The sequence below is a fragment of the Ursus americanus genome, chromosome 16, assembly GCF_024610735.1.
Source record: "Ursus americanus isolate L20-20 chromosome 16, mUrsAme1.1.p, whole genome shotgun sequence".
NCBI lineage: Eukaryota > Metazoa > Chordata > Mammalia > Carnivora > Ursidae > Ursus > Ursus americanus.
Window position 1 is genome coordinate 7,401,442 of NC_142142.1, and position 21,594 is coordinate 7,423,035.

Sequence of the window (21,594 nt, forward strand, 5' to 3'; positions counted from 1 at the left end):
CTCGCAACGTGGCCGCTGGGGTTAGCACTGGGAAGCGGACGGCCGGACAAGACCAGGGGCAGCCCTTCTACCCCAAGCCCACCCCACTCCCACAGAGGAGAGGAGCAGAGGGAGGGAGGGGTCGAGAGGGAGCCTAACAGCCACGAGCACTGCTGGCTCCTCCAGGCGTTCCGGGAGCTCAAGCAGGAACCGACAGACGAGAGGCAAGAGCTCCATTGCCGACTGTTTGCTATTCGGTCTCAACGTCCCCATCGTCTCAGGCTCCCTGGAGGCGGCGATGGAAGGAGAGGAGGGCCCGGTTCCTCAGCAGGCCCCAGGTGACTGAGTAGGAGGGGTGCTGGAGAGACGGTGCTCCCGCTAAATACCAGCCCGGTAGCCTTGCCGTCTAGGGCAGCACAGGGAGATCCCTGTGAGGGCCCAGCAGCCAGGCCGGCCCACCTCCTGTCTCCCGTCAAGCCTGGCCTTCCTGTTCCCAGACAGCTCTAGTTCATGCTTGGGGTTAAAGCCCCAGGGGTGATGGGCAGCTGTCCTGTGCTCACAGCCCTCCCTGACCTGTGAGGGCTGCTTTCTTATCACCTTTACGGCTTCGGCGGGAAAGAAGGGGGCTGGGTTAAACTAGGCCCAGGGTCACTGCCGCTCCTCTTAGTTTGGCACTCAATTTTGGAACAGAACTTGGAGATTTGGGAATCCCAAGGAATGCTGGTCACCAGTTCGGACCTGGGAAAGATGAAGCCTACCCTACCCCTCATCTCTGACAGCCAGAGGAGAGAAGGGACAGAAGGATGGGGACGCCGACCTGGGCTGGGTGGGATGAGGCCCGAGAGAGGGCCCAGCACACCGCACTCCTGGGCAGCCCGGGCCTGGACTCCATGGCTTGACCCTGCCCCCTTCACAAACAGTTCGCAACGGGAGCGGCGGAGGCAAGCTGCGGCCGGGGTCATGCACTGAGACGGGTCACCGCTTAAGCAGCCAGCATTTATCGGGGACCCCAGGCTTTACCTGCTTAGTTTGCTCTCTCTGAAATACCTCTAGCTGCTCCACCTGTGCACGGGGGAGGGGCAACGGAGACAGGGTGAGATGGGGGCAGGAGGGATGCTAGCCCTACCGCCAGGCTGATCTCACTGAGGCTCTGAGACTTCCCTCCAAGGAATGCGACTTGTAGTAATTTTTTTAAATGCCAGTTTGGCTCACTCTAGTCCCCAGCAGCTCCTAGGGTCTCCACTGCAGGCACACCTGCCTAGGACCATGTGCTTCTAGAACAGGCTGATGGCCTTCACAACTCGACTCTCCAGGAACAGAGCTTTCAGGGAGGAGGAAACTACTGGTATTTTCTTTAGGACAGTAGGGGGCAACGTACTTGAACACTACCAGCCACCCTGCGAGCGAGGGGAGACAAGACAGAAGGGGACATCGTCCCTTCTCTCAGGTCCGATCTCTGGGGGCGAGGCTGAGCTGGGCATCTTACCTGGGCAGTGAGTTTCTGCCTCTCGTCCTGGAACCGCTGCCTCTCCTCCAGGACCTTGACCTTGGCACCCTCATACTTGGCAGTCATCACCTCCAGCTCCCGGGCCGTGTTCTGTGCTTCCCGCTGCATCTCAGCCAGACGGGTCTCAGCGTCAGCACGCACAGCTGCCAGCTCTTGGCCATACTTCTCCCTGGCCTGGTCCAGCTCCACTTCCAGATACTGCCGGCCAAGGCTGGCCCGCTCGCCCAGCCCCCGGTTCTCCTCTGCCAGCAGGCCATGAGCCTTCTTCAGCATGCTCAGCTGCTCCGCGTAGCTGGCCTTCTCAGCCCGCAGCTGCTGCGCCGCCCGCTCTTGCTCCGCCACCTTCTGCCGCAGGGGCCCCAGCTCCCCGAGCTCCCGCTGGGCCCGCATCAGCTCTGCCCGCAGCCCACCAGCCGCCTGCTTGCTCTGCTCCAGCTCGTCCCGGTGGCGCTTCTCAGCCGCTGCCTGCTCGGCCTGCAGCTGCTGGCACAGGTGTTTAGCGGGCAGCAGCTCGCTCACGAGCGCCTGCGTGCTGGTGTGCTCCAGCTGCAGGGCAGAGAGGGCCTGCTCCTTCTGGAAGAACTTCTCCTGCCATGTCTTTAATTCTTGGCCCAGCTCCTCCGCTCGCTCTGCCTGCGAGGCCAGCTCCTGCCGGAGGCTCTCCGAAGCCACCCGCTGTTTCTCTGCCTCCTCCCGGAGGCTCTGGACCTCCTCCCGCAGCGCAGAGCTGCGCTCGGCGGCCCTGGCACTATTGCTGGCGGTCTCTGCCTGGAGCAGACGCAGCCTCTCCTCCAGCTTCTGGCTCTTCTCCGACTCCGCTACGACCAGCCGCTTTAACTCCTTGCTCTCCCCCTCTTTCTCCAGGACCTGGCGGTTCAGGATGGACACCTCCTCCTCCAAGCTGCTGATGAGGCTGTTTTTCCTCTCAGCCTCCTGCTGGCCCCGGGCCACTTGGGTCTTCCACTCGTCCTCAGCCTTGCTATGGTCTTGGGCCTTGGCGCGGAGGGTGGCCAGCTCCCTTTGGGCTGTGGCTAAGGTGTCCTGACTGCGCCCCAGCTCCTGGGCCTTCTCCTCTAACCGGCCCTGCAAAGCCTCCAGGGCCCCGGCCTGCTCCGCGCGGGAGGCGCGCTCACGCTCCAGGCTGCGCTCCAGGCCGGAGGCCTTCTCCTGGTGCTCCCGGCACTGCCGCTCCAGCTTGCTCACCTCCGCCCGCAGAGCCTCGAGCTCAGGGCCTTTTCGCGCGCTCTTTCCTGGAGACTCCGACTGCGCTCCTGACCCAGAAGGGTCTTCCCCACCGGCCGGCCCGAGAGACTGCTGGCGCTCCTCCTCTTTCTTGGCCAGCTGTTCCCTCAGTCGCTGCACAGTCTGCTGCAGCTCCCCCAGCTCTGTTCTCTGGGCTGCCTCCTGCCCACGAAGCTTGGCCAGCTCCTGGTCCTTCCCTTCCTTTTCCCTCAGGGCGTGGGCCAGGGCTTCCTGCAGGGTCGCGAACTCCACACGCTGCTCATTGAGGGCATTCTGCAGCCGCATCTCCAGCTCTGCCTTGGCGGCCTTCTCCAGGGCGAGATCGGCCTGGGCCCGGCCCCGCTCCTGGGTCAGGCGAGCCACCTCCCTCTCCTGCTGCCCACGCTCCTCCTGCTGCTGGCCCTGGCTCTCGATCAGCGCAGCCCGCAGCCTCTCCAGTTCACTGCCCATCTGCTCGGCCTCCCGCTCCATGGCCTGCAGTGCCGCCTGCGTGCTGCAGAACTGGCGTCCCTGCTGCTCTTCCGGCCACTCTGCCTCTCTGTCTCCTGCCCTCAGCGGCTCCTTGAGTAGCTCACGGGAGGCCGTTCCCTGCTGCTCTCCTGCCTTGCGCACCAAGGCCTCGAGGCGGGCCACCTCCTTGCCGGTGGCAGCCATCTTCTCCTGCAGAGCGGAGAGGTCGTCTGCCAGCTTCTGGGCCCTGACCTCCTTCTCCCGGACCTGCTGGAGGGCTCTGGCCAGGTCGGCATGAAGCTGAGCCACCTCACTCTGCTGCCGGCTGATCTGGAGCTCGCTGTGGGCCTCGATCCCTGCCACCTTCTCCTTGGCCTCCTGTAGTTCCTGGCGGGCCTTCTCGCATTCCTCCTTCAGGGTCATCAGCTGTTCCTGGAACATGGCGCCGTACTGTGCCTCCTCTTGCTGGCTGTCCTCGTACCGCTCGCGCCAGGTGGCCACCTCCTTGGCAAGCTGTTCACACTCACCCTCCGCCTCACGCTGGGAGGCTATGGCCTCTGCCAGCTCCCGCCGCAGGGCTTCCATCTCGACCTCATGGGCCTCCCCCAGCTGCCGTAATCGGGCCTCCAGCCCCTTGCGCCCAGCCCTCTCTTCTTCTAGCTCCTTCCGTTCCTGCTTATGCTGTTCCACCAGACACCGGGTCTCTGCCTCCAGCTTGGAGATGTGATGCTGCTGCTCCTCCAGGGCGTCTGAGGCCCTGCGCTTCTCCTCTTCCAGGCTGCCCTTGGTGATCTTCAAGGACTCCTCAAGAGCCCGGACCTGCTCCTGGAGCTGGCCCTTCTCCTGGGCCACCCTTTCTCTCTCGGTTGCTTTCTGCTGCTCGGACCTCAGCTGGACCTTTAGCTCTGCCACCTGGGCCTGGGCCTCACGCTGCTCCTGGCGGGCTGCCTCAACACAGGCACGGAGTTCCTCCACCTTCTGGGTCAGCTCTGCCTTCTCCTGCTGGGCCTGAATCACCGAGGCCTGGGCGCTGTCCTGGGCTTCATTAGCGGCCTGAAGTTGCTGTTGCAGGACCTCTAGCTTGGCAGTCTTCTCCTTCTCCAACGCTTCCAGCTGCTGGAGGGCCGAATCCCTCTGCTTTAAAGAAGACTGCCGCTCCTCGACGGCAGTGGCCAGTCGCTGGGCATGGTCTCGCCTGGCCGCCTCCTGCTCCTGGGCGGCTTCCGCCAACTGCTGCTCCTTTTGCTTCAGGCTGCTGCTCAGCTGCTCCACCTGCTGGCGAAGGCCCTGGGAGGCCTGTTCTTGCTGCTGGAGGGTCTGTGCAAGCTGGGCCTGCTCCTGTTTGGCCTGCTGCTTCAGGCCGGCCAATTCTTGATCCTGCTGCTGGAGAGTGGCATTGAGGGTGGTGAGCTCCGAAGTCAGCGTGGCCACCTGGGCAGACAGCCGGGCCCCCCGAGCCTGAGAGGCCTGCTCCAGCTCGTCCTTCGCCTGGCTGAGGTTGGACAGGGAGCCCTGCAGCTCGGCAATGAGGCCGGCCAGCTGCTGCTTTTCTTCTTCGAAGCGGCCCCGCTCGGCAAGCAGCTTGGCTTCCCGTTGGCCCTGCTCAGCCTCCAGCGCCTCCACCCTGGCTTGGAGCTGGGTGTTGTCTGCGGCAAGAGAGGCTGCCTCTTGCTTCAGGGTTTCCATCTGGTGAGATAAAGAGACAAACGAGAACCAGCGTGACTCCTCGATCACCACAGCACCTGTGAGAACTGTCTTCGCTGCTGCTCCTGTGCGTTCCTACCTGCAAGACGTCCCCCAACACTTCGCCCTTCTCCCGGGGTGCGTTCTCCCGCAGCTGGGCCAAATGTTCTTCCAGCTGTGAAAGTTTTCCCTGAAGGATTTCATTCTTTTCTTCAAGGCATTTCTGAAGGTAAACAAGAGCCTCATGTGAACAGAGACAGAACAGGCACTAGGTCGCCAACAACATATGGAGCCCTACCACCCTGTTATCAAGATCTCCTTTTGCCGACCTTGGGAAAAACGCGGAAACCATGGACCTGGGATCATGAGGGACCTGACTTTCTAGCCCTAATTTCAGGGCTGAATTAAATCACATGACCTGTTAATGTCTTCTTCCAGGCCGCTGAGTTTACTTCAGATTTCCTTACTTACAAAAAAAAAAAATTTCCTTACTATATACCCTACCTCAGACAAGTCTTGGCTCCCAGATTATCCACTCACTCACCAGCTCAGAAATATCCCCAGCCACGCTTGGGTGGCTCAGTCAGTTAAGTGTCCAACTCCTGATTTCGGCTTAGATCATGACCTCGGGGTCGGGAGATTAAGCCCCACATCAGGCTCCCTGCTCAGTGAGGAGTCTGAGATTCTCTCTCTCCCTCTGCCCCTCTCCCCGTGCTTGCTTGTGCTCTAAAATAAATAAATCTTTAAAAAAAAGAAAAAAAGGAAATCTTGGGGCACCTAAGTGGCTCAGTCGTTAGGCGTCTGCCTTCAGCTTAGCTCATGATCCCAGGGTCCTGGGATCAGGCCCTGCATTGGGCTCCCTGCTCAGCGGGAAGCCTGCTTCCCCTCTCCCTCTGCCCCTGCTCGTGTTCCCTCTCCCGCTGTATCTCTCTTTGTCCAATAAATAAATAAAATCTTTTAAAAAAGTCTTTCTTAAAAAATACATAAAAATATATACGCTATAAATATATATATATTCATATATGTGTATACACACACACATATATATATTCATATATGTGTACACACACACACATATATATATTTTCATATATGTGTATACACACACACACATATATATATTTTCATATATGTGTATACACACACACACATATATATATTCATATATGTGTACACACACACATATATATTCATATATGTGTACACACACACATATATATTCATATATGTGTACACACACACACACATATATATATATTCATATATGTGTACACACACACACACACACATATATATATATATATTCATATATGTGTACACACACACACACACACACACACACACACACACACATATCCCCAGCCTGCCTGGGCATCAAAAGCAGCAGCCATAGCACCTTCCAGCCCTGTCCCCCAGCCCCACTCCCCACTGTTCACTAAGCCAGGGCCAGGATCGTGCTGGGCTCTCTCTCTGAATTCCTCATCGTAGCTATTACTATCCTTTTGCGGAGCAAGATCTGAAGCTCAGATGTTAAGTGTCTTGCCCTAGGGCTACAGGGTTAATAAATGGTAGAACTAGGTTCTTAAGAATAGCAATAAAAATAATAGTGGGGCATCTAGTGGGCTCAGTCAACTCTTGATCTCAGGGTTGTAACTCGAACCCCATGCTGGGTGTAGAAATTATACAGATATATATATAGGTCGATCTATAAGGTAGATACAGATATAGATAGATACATTTTTTAAGATTATTTGAGAGAGCGAGAGAGCACGAGTTGGAGGGATAGAGGGAGGGAGGTCAACTCTCAAGCAAACTCTGTGCTGAGCAAGAAGCCCAATGCAGGGCTCGATCTCACCACCCTAAGACCATGACCTGAGCTGAAACCAAGAGTCAGACACTTAACCGACTGAGCCACCCAGGTGCCCCAAAAATAAAATCTTAAAACAATCGTAACAGTACCGAACTCACTGAAAACTTACTTCGCACCACACGCCGTGCCCGGCACTTTGTATAACGTATCCGACAACGGGTGATGAGGCAGCTAATTATTTTTCCCACCTTACAGAGAGCATGCTTAGACAGAAAAGAGGTCAAGTAACTCCTCTGAGATCCCACACCTTGTAAACAGCGAAGACAGGACTCAAAGGTGCACTGGACGTAAGCCCACGATCTCCCTGTTACAGTGCACTATTAAACCTTGAGGAGGAGTCAGCTTACTTCCCAAAGGCCCCAAAGAATAGAGTGGTAAATGGAATTCAGCCGTGAACGGGTAGTCAAGACCGTGGCCCTGGCTCCTCAAAGCAGAGGGCTTACCTTGTCCTGCACGGCCGTGCTGAGCTCCTTCTCGAGATGGGCCTGTTTCTCCACCCACTCTCGAGTGGCCTTGCTGTGCTCTTCTGTCAGGTCGTTAAGGGCACCCTGTAGTTGCTGCAGGTGACTGGCAAACTCCCGGAGCTGAGACAGACAAGCAGGAGTCCCTGTCACCCAAGGTCAAAGCCAGTACCACCACTGCTGTGTGTTTCCCCAACTCCAGGGGCTGCAGGTGTCCGACTATCCTTCTAACGTGCCTCAAACCAATTACAACAAATCACATCTTTAACTCGAGACTCAAAAATCAGGGCCACAGCCAATTATGGGACAAGGAAAGGGCCAAGGTATGCAGGTGTCTGGAAAGACTGAAGCACAGGACAGGTGCCACGACCTTCTTCTCAACCCTCTCTTGGAGAATCCTCCAGACCAACTCAGCCCCAACGGGCCTCCAGGCGGGGACAGACTCCCCCTCCAACACTCACCTTAAAGGAGAGCTCCCCATTCTCCTCAGAAAGCTGGTTAATTTTGCGATCCATCTGGCTCTTCTCTGTCTTCAGGTCCTGGCATTGCTTCAGAGTTTCATGGAGACGCACAGTGAGGCTGTGAGGGCGGGGAGCAGTTAGAAAAGACAGTAGCACCTACCCCCACCCCCCCGAGGGTGCAGGGTGGGGTGGGGAGCTGGGAAGAAAGCAGGGAGACTCCCACCTCTCGTTCTTGCCACGGAGCTCCTCAAGCTCCCGGGGCTCCAGCGGGCTGGCCGCCTGCTTCTCGTTCAGCAGAGCCAGGCGGTCAATGCGCTGCTGCATCACCGCTATCTGTGCGTCTGCCCGGGGGGAGGGGAGGGGAGGGGAGAGGAGGGGAGAGTCAGCACAGAACTCTGGGGAAGAGAGGAGGAGGGGGCGGCATGCAATCTAAGGGAAAGAAGGATGATGGCAAGGGCAGAACCTGCTTCCAGGAGGTCAGCCTGCCTGGCTCAGGCCACGGCCAGCAGAACGGACAACATGGAATGAGGGGCCGTTCCTCGCACAAGCCCAGCACTTCCCTGGATGAAAATCCCAAACACTGCTCATTCGCACCTCGCCCGCCAGCGCACAAGATGCCTACCCTTCTCAGTGAGGAGCTTGCGGTTCTCGGCCAGCTCCAGCTCCAGCTCATCTCTATTATTTCTCTCATCCGCAAGCTGCTTCTTCAGCCGTCTCATCTGGAATTGCGGAGTCTGCAGGATGTCGCCCATGGGGGAGGCTGGAGAACCTGAGAGGAAGCTGAAGAAGGAGATGGCCCAGATGCCATGGTCAGCGCCTGGAAAGGGAGGGCTGAGGGAAGAGCACCAGGCGGGGAAGGGTGAGCAGGGCTCTAGGGCTGGGAGCACCGGCTGGGAGGCCAAACACCTCAGCTCTGTGTGCAGTGCCACCTCCTGCCTCACGACACGACCTTGAGAAAACTGTTCTTCTCCCTCCTCCAAGCCTTAACTTCTTTGTCAAAAAAAATCTTGCCTCTGCAGAGCTGCACTGAGAGAAGGGACTTTAGCAGAGTCTCCATGGAAGAAAGGAATTCCATAAACAGGGAACAGCCTTTGAGGAAGGCCTTCCGCCAAAAATGGATCCCAACCAACTCCCCTAATTAGTACTGGGGCAGCTGACAACATCTATAAGGTACCCCAAGCACTGTGTGATGACCTAACAGGCTGGTGAAGTGTTAGCCCCTAGACTGCAGGGTCTGAGGACCGGATGCTGAGGCCCCAGGAGAGGAGGCGCCGCGCGTACTTGTTCCCACTGGAAGAGGCAACCTTCTGTAGCTCCAGGAAGCGAACCTCCCTTTTGGCCTGGTGGCTGGGTGGGGACAGCTCTTCAGAGACGGTGCTGGAGCAAGGAGAAGGGACAGGAGCTAGGGGAAGAAGCAAACCAACCACATAAAGGTTAGTAAGAAGGTGAACAGATTGACACCTTTATACAATTTGAGAACTTGCCTCAGAGGAAGTGAATCCACAGACACTTCTACGTAAGTGACAGAGGGAGGCCACTGGGCAGAAGCTGAACCGCAGTGTCTGGATTATCAGAGGTCAGTGGCACTAAGCCCCGTCAAGCAAGCGGCTTCTGCTTCCCCCGGTCGTCCAGTGCTCATGCTTTACCCCGCACCCAGCACTGCAGAGGCGGCCTGGGAGTGGCCCCGAGCAAGATCTCCTCTCAGCCCAGCAACTGCTCAGGTCTGAGCCACTGGCCTCCTTCCTGAACTCCTCCATTCTGAAATCTTGCACACTGCCAGCACCACCTCCTTCTCAAAACCTCTGCCCACCCCCCGGCTCCCCCGACCACCTTCACACAGCTCGCCCACTCCTACCCATTCTTCATCTCCCTCCCTTCTCCCCCCAGCCTCTAAGCTCCCAGAATTCGGATGGGGCCTCCCTGCTCTGCCCACAGTGTCCACGGCTTCAGGGGCCATCCACGCGCTGACTGGCAAACCCACACCCTGGCCCAGAGCCCTCGCCTCCACTCTAGACTCACACCTCCAGCATCTCCATTCGAAGGGCTGAAGAGGAACTTGAACATGAGGAACATCAAATTCAGTGGCTGGAAGAGAGCCCTCCTAGAGCCACTTCTTACACCTGTCCTCACGAGACAGCCTCTTCGTCCGAAGACACGTGGAGCTCCCGCCCCTTCTCCCATGCGTCCAGCACACAGCTGGTAGATGGGGCGCCTCTCCGTTCTAGCACCCCCCGGTACGCTACTTACTGGTCTACGTATCTGCCTTCCCACCTAGAACGTGAGCTTCATGCGGGGAAAAGCCCTTCTTTTAGGCGCTACTCTCGGCTTCTAAGCCTAGAGTAGCAGTTGCTTAAAAAATAAAAAACAGGAAAGGCATGTGCGGGGTGATCAAGGACAACCTACCAGCAGACGTGATCACTTATCGTGTCCCGCTCGGGCGCTGCCAGGCAGCCAGGAAGAGCTCCATAGGAACTGAGAAGATGGCAACATGGCCCAGAAATCAACCTATTCCATTATACACTTTTCCTGTGCACAGACTCTGTGCCCGGCGTTGGAGGCTAAAACAAACCCCCCTAGCAGTTCCCAGCTCAGACAGAAGGGGATCCTCGGGAGTAGGCCTTACTTACCTTTCTGCAAGAAGTTCTCTAGGTCCTCGTTTAGGTTCAGCCCATCCTCATGGTCCAGCACAAACTTGAGAATGACTGCTAACTCAGCCTGGGCCACAGAGAGAGAAAAGGAGCATTGCTGAAGTGTCAGGCCTGAAGAGACGGAGGGCACCACACTGGCCGTGCCAGCCCCAGGAGCCTGCTGGAGCCCAGTCTTCCTGTCAAAGCATAAAGTCCCACATTCCAGCTGAGAACATTCTAGCAGAGACATGTTGACCCTGCTTGCCCTCACCTCCTCAGCTCCTCTAAAGATGCATCGGGGGTCAGACAGAGTCCCTATCTGACTTCACTCCTGACCACCGAGAAGAAAAGGGGCAAAGAAGTAGTGCAGTCAGAAAGCTTTTATACGTAGCTATGTCGCCCTCTTCTAAACGACCCTCACTGTTGTTCTTTGTCTGAGAACCCAAGAACCCTCCAGGGCTCATTCAAAGCTTATCCACCAGCTCAGCTCTAACATCTGTCCTTCACTGTCCGAATTCCAAATTTACAGAGTTGATCTAATTTTTCTGGCCAACCCTGACATAGTTCCTTCTCCTTGCGAATTTATGTTTTCACCGGGTCTATGACCAGCCTGGAGCAGAGAAAAGACTGAAAGAGGAGCCACCCATTCCTCCCAAGCCACTACAACCCCAACCTCAGATAGGAGCCACGAACTAAGTGAGTATAAAATGGGATGATTCAACACGTTTCACCACTATGCGAAAGGCCACAGCTCTCTGGACACTGCCCCCGCAGTCACCTCCATGACCCCCTGTGGCATCCCAGCTCCTCCTACTCTGGGAAATAAAGGACAGCTGCTCAGGCAGGAAGCAAAGCCAACATCAGGACCCACATGACAGTTCCTGGAAACCAGGTCAATTCCCCCTATAATGAAGCAGAAGCACCAACTCCTCTTCACTTAGGGACCAAGTAGAGGAGGGGGAGAGAAGGTAACCGCTCTGAGCTAGACTGTCATGGTGGACAAAGACATTCTCTCTTACTAATCCTTCCCATCAGAGGAAAGGAGGAGACAAATGGAGTGACGGTTTGTGAAAAAATACACACACTCACAGGGGAACACAAACGTGAGAACAATTTCTGCATATTATCCCATGACAGTACAATTACAACTACAGTTCAATCTATGTACTTAAAAAAGGACTTGGAAGTATATCCTTTGAAAGTTAACAGTTATCTCTGGGGATGGGGATTACTGGAAACTGTTATTTCCTTCTTTTGTGCTTTTCAATATTTTCCAGACTTTCTATAATGAATGGCTGGAATTACCACAACATAATTTTTTTTTTAAGATTTTATTTATTTATTTGACAGAGAGAGAGAGAGAGAGACAGCCAGCGAGAGAGGGAACACAAGCAGGGGGAGTGGGAGAGGGAGAAGAAGGCTCCTAGCGGAGGAGCCCAATGCAGGGCTCGATCCCAGAGCACCGGGATCACGCCCCGAGCCGAAGGCAGATGCTTAACGACTGAGCCACCCAGGCGCCCCCACAACATAATTCTTTAAAACAATGCCATATGCTGTTTAAAGAAAAGCAATGGAGTGAGGTAAAGCACAGACGAGGCCCACGAGCTAAGGCGGAGGCGGCACAGGACTTACCTGAATCTTGTATTCAAACTGTCCCCAGTCCCTGGGACTTCTGGAGCCCACGGTGGAGTGGTACAAGAGCAGCATGGTCGTCTAGAAGCCAGACAGGGACACAGTCACTGAGCGGGGCTGTCTCTCCTCAGTGCTGCCCTCTCTGAGCTGTTCTGGAGGCTCTTCCAAAGTTCCTAGAATGTAGCCCTAGGTCCCTGCTCTTAACTGCACCCAGAAACACCTGACTGAGGACACGTGATTGTGCAAAAAGCCTGGTGCACACCTGAACTCCTGGAACCTAATCATGAAGCTTAAGCTACCCTTTACCAGCCAGCACTCAGGAACAGGACAGGGAATGAAGGAGACTGAGCTAAAAAGAAGACTACGACAGCTGGGTGAGGCCTAATTCCAGCCAGGTCTTCATCGAGGCCCACAGTAGTAAGCACCCACGACTTCCCTGGGGTGAAGAGAAGGCCCAGCAGCTCCCTCTGGTGCCACCCTCCGACCCCACATCTGGTATTCCCCAGGTACCTTGGCCAATTCCAGCTCTGACCCCTCTATCACCTTCTGCACAGACACCAGGCATTCCGGAGAAGAGGGATGTTTTCGGTTTTCTGTAACGACGACAATGTGGAAAACAGGGTGAACTTCCTGGACACCATCCCTGAGATCATCAGAATACCTCAGAGTAGAACAAAATCACTGTCTCTGGTGGGGCTAGGAGACATAGGGCTCCTTACTCCTATGTCCTCTATTCCCCAACATACACATTTCCATCCAAGTTAGTTCTACCCTAGGTCAGTCCAAGGACTACAGGGAAAGTTAAAAAAAAAAAAAAAAAGCAGGCTAGGAATTCAGAGCAGCTCTGGGGCACAACCTTGCTTACACTCACCCACCCACCTCATCAACTCCGGCTCAGCACCACAGAGAAGGAGCCCAGAGATTCCAGGTCACTCTAGAGTCTTATTCCAAGTAAGGTCACAGAGGAAGCCTGAAGCTGAGTCAGACTAGGAGACTAGGGACACCTGGTTCTTATGCTGGTATGCCAATTATCAACACCTCTGCTTTATCTCAATCTAGTATCACCTTTCCCTTAATTCTCTTGAGGGGGAGATGGCACACAGCTCCCGCGTCACAGATGAGGACTCCGTGGGCCATGACTGCACCAGGGAGGGGACTGACAAGCACTGGGCTAGCTTTCCGTCAACCTTAGGAGCAATTATCGTTCTCTCCATTTCATAGACAAGGAACCTATGTCCAGAAAGGTCACAGCAGAAGGGCCAAGACTTCCACCTAAATCTGCCTCCGCCTCTGCTCCACCCCCACGGCCTAGGCAATTCATTCAAAGGTATCCAGGGGCAATGTTCCTCCTGCAAGGGGAAGAGGGTAACATGGCTCCGTCCCTCTCCAACTCCTTGCAGTAGGTGGGGGACAAGAGCCCAAAGTGATGAGTCCCCAAAACTGACCCTCTGGCTCTACCTGGATCTCAGAGACGGGCTGTGGGACTGAAGGGACACTCTCCTTCCCTAAGTGACATCAGCATCGTCAGACCCAGGGAAACAGCTGTACTCATCCCTGTGCTACAGCGCCAGCGGCCTTGAGCCTTCGCTCCTCCTCACACTGTGAGCTGGTTTCCCTGGACTTCCAAAGCCCCAGGAGTTGAGGAAGCAGCTCTTTCTCAGCTAGATAAAGAAAGTTGCTTACTTTGCAAAAAACTGCACACAAATTTCAGTCTCTCTGGCACCGGCTGTTGCAGGATTTGCTGCCCCTCGTCAGTGCCGTGGCTAGAAAAAGAACAAATATCAGAACCGGAGGACTTAGCAATTCTTCCCTCCTTGCTACTCCATTACATAGCACCTTCCCATTCCTTCAGGCCTGGTCTGCACTGGATCTGGGAGGGAACCTGACCAGATGCTGGAGGGAGGGGAGAAGATACCAAAATACCATTTGGTACGGTGGAAGAGAAGTGGGAACTTGAGGCGTGCAGTCCTTCTGAAAAAGATGGCATTCCGCCACCCTAACTGTAAATATGACAAAGTTCTGTGGGAAGGGGTCGAGAGGAGAGATGGCAGCACAGATGAAGGGGAAGCTAGGTTCAACAGTCTGGAACGGCCCCACTGCAAAACGTCAGGAAGCCACAGGGAAATGAGGCCAGGGTAAGACAGACGATGGAAGGGGGAAAACAGGCCCACGCACTGAAAGACAGGAGGACATTCCCAACATACAACAGACTAAAGGCTGAGATGGCTAAAGCTAAGGGACACTCTTTTTTTTTTTTTTTTTTTAAGATTTTGTTTATGTATTAGAGAGAGAGCCAGGAGCGAGCCGGTGGGGGGGGGGGAGACACAGAGAGAGAGAATCTTAAGCCAACTCCCCGCTGAGCAGAGACTACCCTGAGATCATGACCTGAGCCGAAATCAAGAATCAGAAGCTTAACCAACTGAGCCACCCAGGTGCCCGGGGACTACACTCCTGCTCAGGGGCTGTTGCTGCGCTAGTCTGTTTAAACTGCAGGGGCGAGCCACAGGCTGAGAGAGCAAGGAGGGCAGGAAGGCGGCAGGGGGAGCTCTGACACAGCCCAGGCCCCTGGCCCCGGGTACTGAGGCTAACTGCGGTTTCGGTTTCAGGGGTAAACGGCCCCACTTCAAGTCAGAAAGCAGACTTTCCTTCTTGGGCCACTACAGCTGGAGATACTGATTAAAGGAGTCTTTTGTTCCTCAACCTCCAGGTTCTACTGAATCTCCAGCTTTCAGCCCGCTTTCTGGAGGGCAGGGCAGGCCCCAAGAACCAGAGAACTTGCGCTGCCAGACATCCTGCAAAGTGTAAGCAGCACCTACGCCAAGACCGTTGAATGTACCTCCCTCCCTCTCTCATGGGATTACAACGGGCTTCTTCCAAGTGAACACCCCCATTTTCTGGAGAGCTGGTTTGTGATCAGGGACTCCTACAGGGCCTTTGGGAGATGCTCGTCTCCTCCCAGACTCCTGAAAGAGCCACCTTCCCTACCCACCCACAATCTGGACTCCTTGACTCAGCACAGAGCAGCAATTTCCTTCAGTGCATTCCATTAGATAAAAAATAAAGAGGGTTCTTGGGTTAAATGTTTGGGAAATGCTGGGTTAAACCAAACGGAACATTTTCTAAAGAGGACAATATAACATGCATTACTTCCCAAACCTATTTGACCACAAAACCTCCTTTTTCCCTACTAAGCTGCTGGGATAAGTAAAGTTGCACGGAACATGCTTTAAAAATGCTGGACCTGGAGCCATCCAGCCCATCCTTTAAAACTGAGTTCAAGGCACGCCTGCCTTCGGCTCAGGTCATGATCCCAGGGGCCTGGGATGGAGCCCCACAGTGGGCTCTCTGCTCAGCGGGAGCCTGCTTCTCCCTTTGCCTGTCGCTCCCCCTGCTTGTGCTCTCACGTGCTCTCTGTCAAATATATAAAGAAATGTCTTTTAAAAATAAACAAATAAATAATAAAACGAAGTTCAAGTCTTATCTCTGGCAGGAAGCCATCCAGAACCACTGCCTCCCGACTCCTCAGGAATTCCTACAGCACTGATGGACACAACGGCATCATTTACAACGGACCACACCAACGGTGTGCCCTGAAAGCTAGGGTACGGGAGGTACTCAGTGCTCAGTACGTGTGGGTTGACGGACAGATGAAGGAGGCTCCCTAACGGAAGAGCAGAGATCAACATCAGTAACGTAAACGTCAGGGCTTTAGGCTTTCTGGCAAAATGACTCCATTAAACTTTGCTATTCAGGCCTCACAGATATCAAAGAGATGGGACAGCTTTTTGGCTTCAGTCTATTCATACACAAAACAGAAAGGGAAACTTGTTAGAGAGGTTGATGCCAATGTACTTTCCCCGAGAGAAGGCTACGTGGCCAAGGAACAAGCCCTGTACGATTCCCACAGCTGCTACCTGCCACCAACCCTGCCGTCCTCCACTGTCTTCCCCTGAGACCTAGCATCTGATTCAGGCTGGCGACAGTAGCAGCATCCGCGATGAAAAAGCCAGAACACATGCGCCAAGAACATCTGTATTCCCAAAGGAAGTTCATCTGCACTGTCCTGGATCAGAGATGGAGATTAGGGTTAACCTGGAATTTCAACAGCCCCCCTCCAACACACACACACACACACACACACACTCTCTCTCTCTCTCTCTCACACACACACACACACTCATGTTCTCTCTCCCTCTCACCTTCCTCCACCTCCACTCCTCCTACTCTAAGGCTCAGGCCGTGCATCAGAAGACAACTTGGAAAATGTGCGTCTTGAATTTGTAACCCTCCGGTGAAAATTTTCCACCGGCTTATAAACCTACAGTGGCTAAACCAAGGACACGGACCCTTACCAGATCCTTACCCGTGGACATATCGACTGCTCCTGTCATTAGGCCAGGGAGATTTCTCTCCTCAAAAGCAAAAGCAACTTGATGTACACTTTTTTTCGGACAGCAAAGCAAGGTTTATTGAGCGACAGCAAAGTGATAGTACAAAGCTCCTGAGGAGGGAAGAGATCCAAGAGCGTCGCCCTTTTTTTTTAAGATTTGATTTTTTTAAGTAATCTCTACCCCCAGTGTAGGGCTCAAACTCACGACCCCAAAATCAGTAGCCGCGTGCTCCACCAACTGAGCCAGCTAGGCGCCCCCCTACCTGGAACTATTCTTAAGTCAAAAAAAAAAAAAAAAAAAAAAAAAAAAAGCATGCTGCCCCTTATTGTATGTTACAACACGAGGGGTATCATACCTGGCTGCCCCTCTTTCAGTGATGTTAAAAGTAGATCAGATATTGTCAGCCTAATGGTTTTACCAGCCACTGATGTTAACAGTCTAGATTTACCACTTCATTACGGTTTGAAAACAATTATTTTCATTAGGGATTGCAAAATGCTGACTTATAGGTGGTGCACAATTCCACTATGAAGTTTCCTTGCAAAAAACCAAAAAACAGCAACGAGAACACCTTAAGCTAAGCCAGCTTGGCTCTCATCAGTTCACAGGCAACAAGGGGAACGAGAACAAGCTTGTGCAGCACCATGATTACATAATTAATAAAATCCAGAACCCAGGAATTTCTACAAGATTGGAAGAAAAGAAAATGGGGTAAGGTACGGGGGTAGAAATGAGTAGGAAACAAGACTGGTGGGAGGAGAGGAGCCCCTGATGAAAGCTCTTCAATACCAAGGATGAAGATTTTTGATTTCAGCCTCCTGGCAAGGAAGAGTCACCGATGCCCACCAGCTGTGGGGCTTCACAGTGTGAGCAGGACTGCAGGAAGGACTGCCCTGGAATACGCACAGATTAGAGAAGAACGCAGTCACAAGGGCCTAGTATCCAGAATGAGGCAGAAGCAGGGATGTGAGACGTCTTCAAAGGACAAATTGAGAGAACGGTGACTGAATAGGATCACTGCCGATGAGGGGGAGGAACTCAAGAGAATGCTGGAAGGTCCTGCCTGGGTAACTGGGAGAGAAAATGGTACTATCCATACTCCATACCAAAGCAAGAAAACAGTGACTTCTTTTCACTAAGGCAGGTGCTGGTTAGAGCCACCGGGACTTTAAAAACATCTTCTAAGACATCCCACCACCAACGTACATTTCAAAGAATACATTCAAAAGACTAAAAACATAAACCACTCCAGTGAATCCATCTGCTCTAGGCTACGCAGCCCCAACAGACTTTGCTGAAGAAGAGTATCAACTACATTTTCGTTCATTTACTTACTCAATGAACATTAACCAACGTACTGCGTGAAGCCAGGGGCAGAGGACCCCAAGGGGAATCAGACCTGGTCCCCGCCTTCAACAAGCTCAGTTCTACCTTCTTTCCCTATGAAAGGGTGGCCAAGCTGATTGACTCCCTGGCACTGGTTCCTACCTGCTGTGTGTGGAACAGCAACACCTCGGTCTGTCCCCGACCTGGGGGCTCAGAGTCGATTGTGCTTTCCTTTAAAAAGGGAGGGTCCTCTCCACTGTCCCCGCAATCCTTTAAATTATGGCTGACCTCTACTTTTGCCCACAGCACAGAGAAGTGAAAAGGAGGTCAGTTCTGCCCTCCATAATTCCTGAAAGTTGATGAGAGAGGAAAAAGGATGAACTATATGAGCCTAGAACAGTAACTGCAGGTTATAGCTTGATGCATCTTTGCTTGGTTCCAGAGAGGCAAGATAGACGGCGGAAGCCCCACTCCACTGACTTCCCAGCTAAAGACAGATACAAAACAAAGCTCACTAGAATCCTGGCTACATGACAACAAGCAGCTTATCAAATGCTAATCGACCTCACAAAGCAGGTTAGTGAGGCAGGTGAAAACCCCAGACATGCTATAATGGTTTAGAAAGGAGCATATCTGTGCTGTGCTAACAGGTTAGAGATAAGATTTCTAGGTGCCGCTTATTTCCCTCAAGAGCAAGAGCTTCCCCTTTCTTCTTCCTGGCCCTACAGGTTGCCAGGAGAGCTTATGAGAGAAGAGCAAGCCCCAAGAAGAGGGTATGGAAGACTCTCGAGACGAGAGGACAGCCAGCTCCAGAGCTGGCTCCTGAAATGCGGTGAAAGCAAGGAGACTTGCAGGCTCTCCTGCACAAGCATGAGGAAGCCTCTGGGTGGGACGAGAGCGAAACCTCTCCCACAGACAGACACGGTGACCGGAAGAGGAGGCTGGTGTGCCCCTGCCTCTGGCCCCACACTGGCAGTCCTGCCCAGGCCTTCCAGTCATAGCTGTCACCAAGGAAAGGGAGTAAATGCAGTCCCCGGCCCAAGACACCAACACACGCTTCCCCGGAGAGGCTGGCGAGGGGTGCGGCGTGTACTCACATGCTGTCGATGATCTTGATGAAGACGCTGCAGTCCTGGAGCTGCAGCACGGCCTCCACAGGGCTGGCCACATGCAGACTGTTCACCTGCAAAACCAGAGGAGTGCCTGCTGAAGCCGACCGAAGCGCCAGCAGCACTGCGGCTCGCTCCTCTCCCCAGAGGCTGGCACTCCGGCTGCGGGGAGCACCCACAGCTGCAGGCCGCAGGCCTTCAGGGGCTTTCACTCCAGCCAAGGGCAGCTGCTGCCCCCATCTGTCCAGTAACAGCCACCTGAATGCTGCCGTCAGTCCTTCCTCTGGCTCCAACTGAGAGCTTAAATTCTCCTAGGATGCTCCAGCCCTAGGGATACACTTTAAATACACGTAGGCATAAAACGGGTTTTCTGGAGGGATACACGAGAAACTGTACCACCACTGCCACTACCGACAGGAACTTGATGGCTAAAGTCAGATGTGGGAAAAAGAAAGGCTTTTTATATTACTGCCCGTTGTATCTCTTGTATGTTGACATTATAACCCTCTGTAGCTCAAATTATACTACAGCCCTTTCTATCTCCCGAATTTTGAAATATCTATTCAAAACTTACATTAAATACTATATATGTTTTACATATGCCCACACAGACATAAAATCTTGTTATTAATGCATTTTAAAAATTCTTTCCAGACATAAAACTTTGGCTGACACAGGGAGAAATGATGAGGCAATAAGATAATAAAAAAAAAAAAAAAATGAGGGAGGAAAAGAAGAGCTGGGAACCCCAGGCAAAAACGTCAACTCCAATGCAATCGCCCGCTTCTCTTCTTTGCCTTCAGGCTGGCATCCCTCTAACTCAGTCTTTACAACTAGGAAATTCGCCAGCAGTCACCTGCAAATGAGTCAGGTATGCAGGTTATTCAACAAGCATAGACGGTCAACTTCTACAGAAAACCTCATGAATTCCAAAACCACCAAGTCCAGAAGAAGCCTGGGCTGAACTTCACCTCTGTTACTACCACAGGAAAAAGAAAAAAAGATCAATCAATCCCATGTGCAAGACTGAGGGAGGAGGCAACTCGGGCTGCTTGACAAGGTATTTGTAAGAACTTCAGCATAGTAGTTACGTGCAATGAGTAGACAACCGTTTATAAATGCACTCTTTAAAAGATACTGGGCTATGGGGCACCTGGCTGGCTCAGTCAGAAACCCATGCTACTCTTGATCTCAGGGTTATGAGTTCGAACCCCACGTGGGGGGGGGGCTTTTCTTTTTAGTAATCTAAAAAAAGAAATAAAACATTACTAAAAAGAAATGAATAAAAATAAAAATAGATAGATCGTACTGGGCTGGGAGCTCCCAGATTAAGATTCTGGATGCAACTCCTCCACTCACTTGCCAGGAACCTTTGTTATCAACTTATTTCTCTCTGTGCCTACTTTCTCACTTGCCAAATGGATGGAATCCTTGCACTGTTTACTTTAGAGGACCAGTGTGGGTTCAAATGGTATTACGAATGCAAGCACACGTTACAAAATAGAAGTGCTAAATGCAAAGCACTATTATGTCTAATAAAATTAAAATCATGAAGTAGATGCAGCAAAACTTCTACCTCTCAGTAGTTTAATTAGCTGAGTGCACTAGAGAATCAAGAGTATTAAAAAAGAAAGAATGACTCAGCCACAGAAATGATACTATTTATTCGGTTAAATATGTACATATACACACATATATATTTTTCTTTTTTAAGATTTTATTTATTTATTTGAGAGAGAGAGCAGGAGCAGGGGGGAGGAGCAGAGGGAGAAGGACAAGCAGACTCCCTGCTGGGGGCGGGGAGCCCAGCGGGGGACTTGATCCCAGGACCCTGAGATCATGACCTGAGCTGAGTCAGAGGCCTAACTGAGCCACTCAGGTGCCCCTACATACTTTTATACTAAAAACAACTTCTAGGGACACCCGGGTGGCTCAGTCGGTTAAGCGCCTTCGGTTCAAGTCACGATTCCAGGGTCCTGGTATCAAGTCCCACATTGGGCTCCTTGCTCAGTGAGGAGCCTGCTTCTCCCTCTGCCTGCTGCTCCCCCTGCTTGTGCGCTCTTGCTCTCTCTCTCTCTCTCTGATGATCTCTAGATGGATATAAATGAAAATAGGTAAAAAGTTAAAAAAAAAAAAAGTGTAGAACATAAAATGTGACCTATGGTAGAAGCCTTAAATTTATACCATCTTTATATATATATATATATATATATATATATATATATATATATATATATATATATATATACACATACACACACACACTTATATTTATACCATCTTTTGAGGGGAAAAGCCTAATCTAATTAGTCAGGAAAGGCAGTGTAAATTTTTGAGGAAGATTCTGAATATTCCAGACCAAGATTCTTTTCTACCAGCTGAAAACGAAGAAAGTGCCAAGACTTAAGCATCCAAACCACCTCCATTTAATACCTGTAATCAAAGGAAAACTTCCAAGGGCTATGAATGCTTGTTCACTAACAAGACTGAAAAATTACACCAGTTAGCTGATTTAAAGTCACTTAAGGAATCTGGATTCATCTCCTATCATTAAGAAATAATCGAGCAGGGACACCTGGGTGGCTCAGTCATTAAGCGTCTGCCTTTGGCTCCGGGCGGGATCCCAGAGTCCTGGGATCGAGCCCCACATCAGGCTCCTCTGCTGGGAGCCAGCTTCTTCCTCTCCCACTCCCCCTGCCTGTGTTCCCTTTCTCGCGGGCTGTCTCTCTCTCTCTGTCAAATAAATAAATAAAATCTTTAAAAAAAAATCATTTCAGAAACTGAAAACAAAGAATGCACATCTTATATATTAAACACATTTCCTATCTAGAGATCTAACAGCAATTAAAGACAGTG

At 52.5% G+C, this 21,594-nt stretch overlaps 1 protein-coding gene across 8 annotated transcripts in view; it reads right to left on the reverse strand.

Annotated features, from left to right (window-relative positions):
- The window catches only part of NUMA1 (nuclear mitotic apparatus protein 1), a 65,017-nt gene that overhangs the window by 8,895 nt on the left and 34,528 nt on the right, over positions 1 to 21,594 (reverse strand). For 7 of the 8 annotated variants that reach the window (XM_045782756.2, XM_045782760.2, XM_045782759.2 and 4 more), the window contains exons 3-15: positions 18,727 to 18,812; positions 13,596 to 13,675; positions 12,423 to 12,505; positions 11,913 to 11,993; positions 10,281 to 10,368; positions 8,935 to 9,055; positions 8,276 to 8,433; positions 7,877 to 7,994; positions 7,654 to 7,771; positions 7,175 to 7,315; positions 4,962 to 5,084; positions 1,466 to 4,864; positions 1,000 to 1,041 (exon numbers count right to left, since the gene is read on the reverse strand). In XM_045782756.2, the coding sequence (XP_045638712.2) occupies positions 1,000 to 1,041; positions 1,466 to 4,864; positions 4,962 to 5,084; positions 7,175 to 7,315; positions 7,654 to 7,771; positions 7,877 to 7,994; positions 8,276 to 8,433; positions 8,935 to 9,055; positions 10,281 to 10,368; positions 11,913 to 11,993; positions 12,423 to 12,505; positions 13,596 to 13,675; positions 18,727 to 18,812 (4,638 nt within the window). The remainder of the gene's footprint in view (positions 1 to 999; positions 1,042 to 1,465; positions 4,865 to 4,961; positions 5,085 to 7,174; positions 7,316 to 7,653; positions 7,772 to 7,876; positions 7,995 to 8,275; positions 8,434 to 8,934; positions 9,056 to 10,280; positions 10,369 to 11,912; positions 11,994 to 12,422; positions 12,506 to 13,595; positions 13,676 to 18,726; positions 18,813 to 21,594) is intronic. The other variant, XM_045782761.2, reaches the window with a different exon arrangement.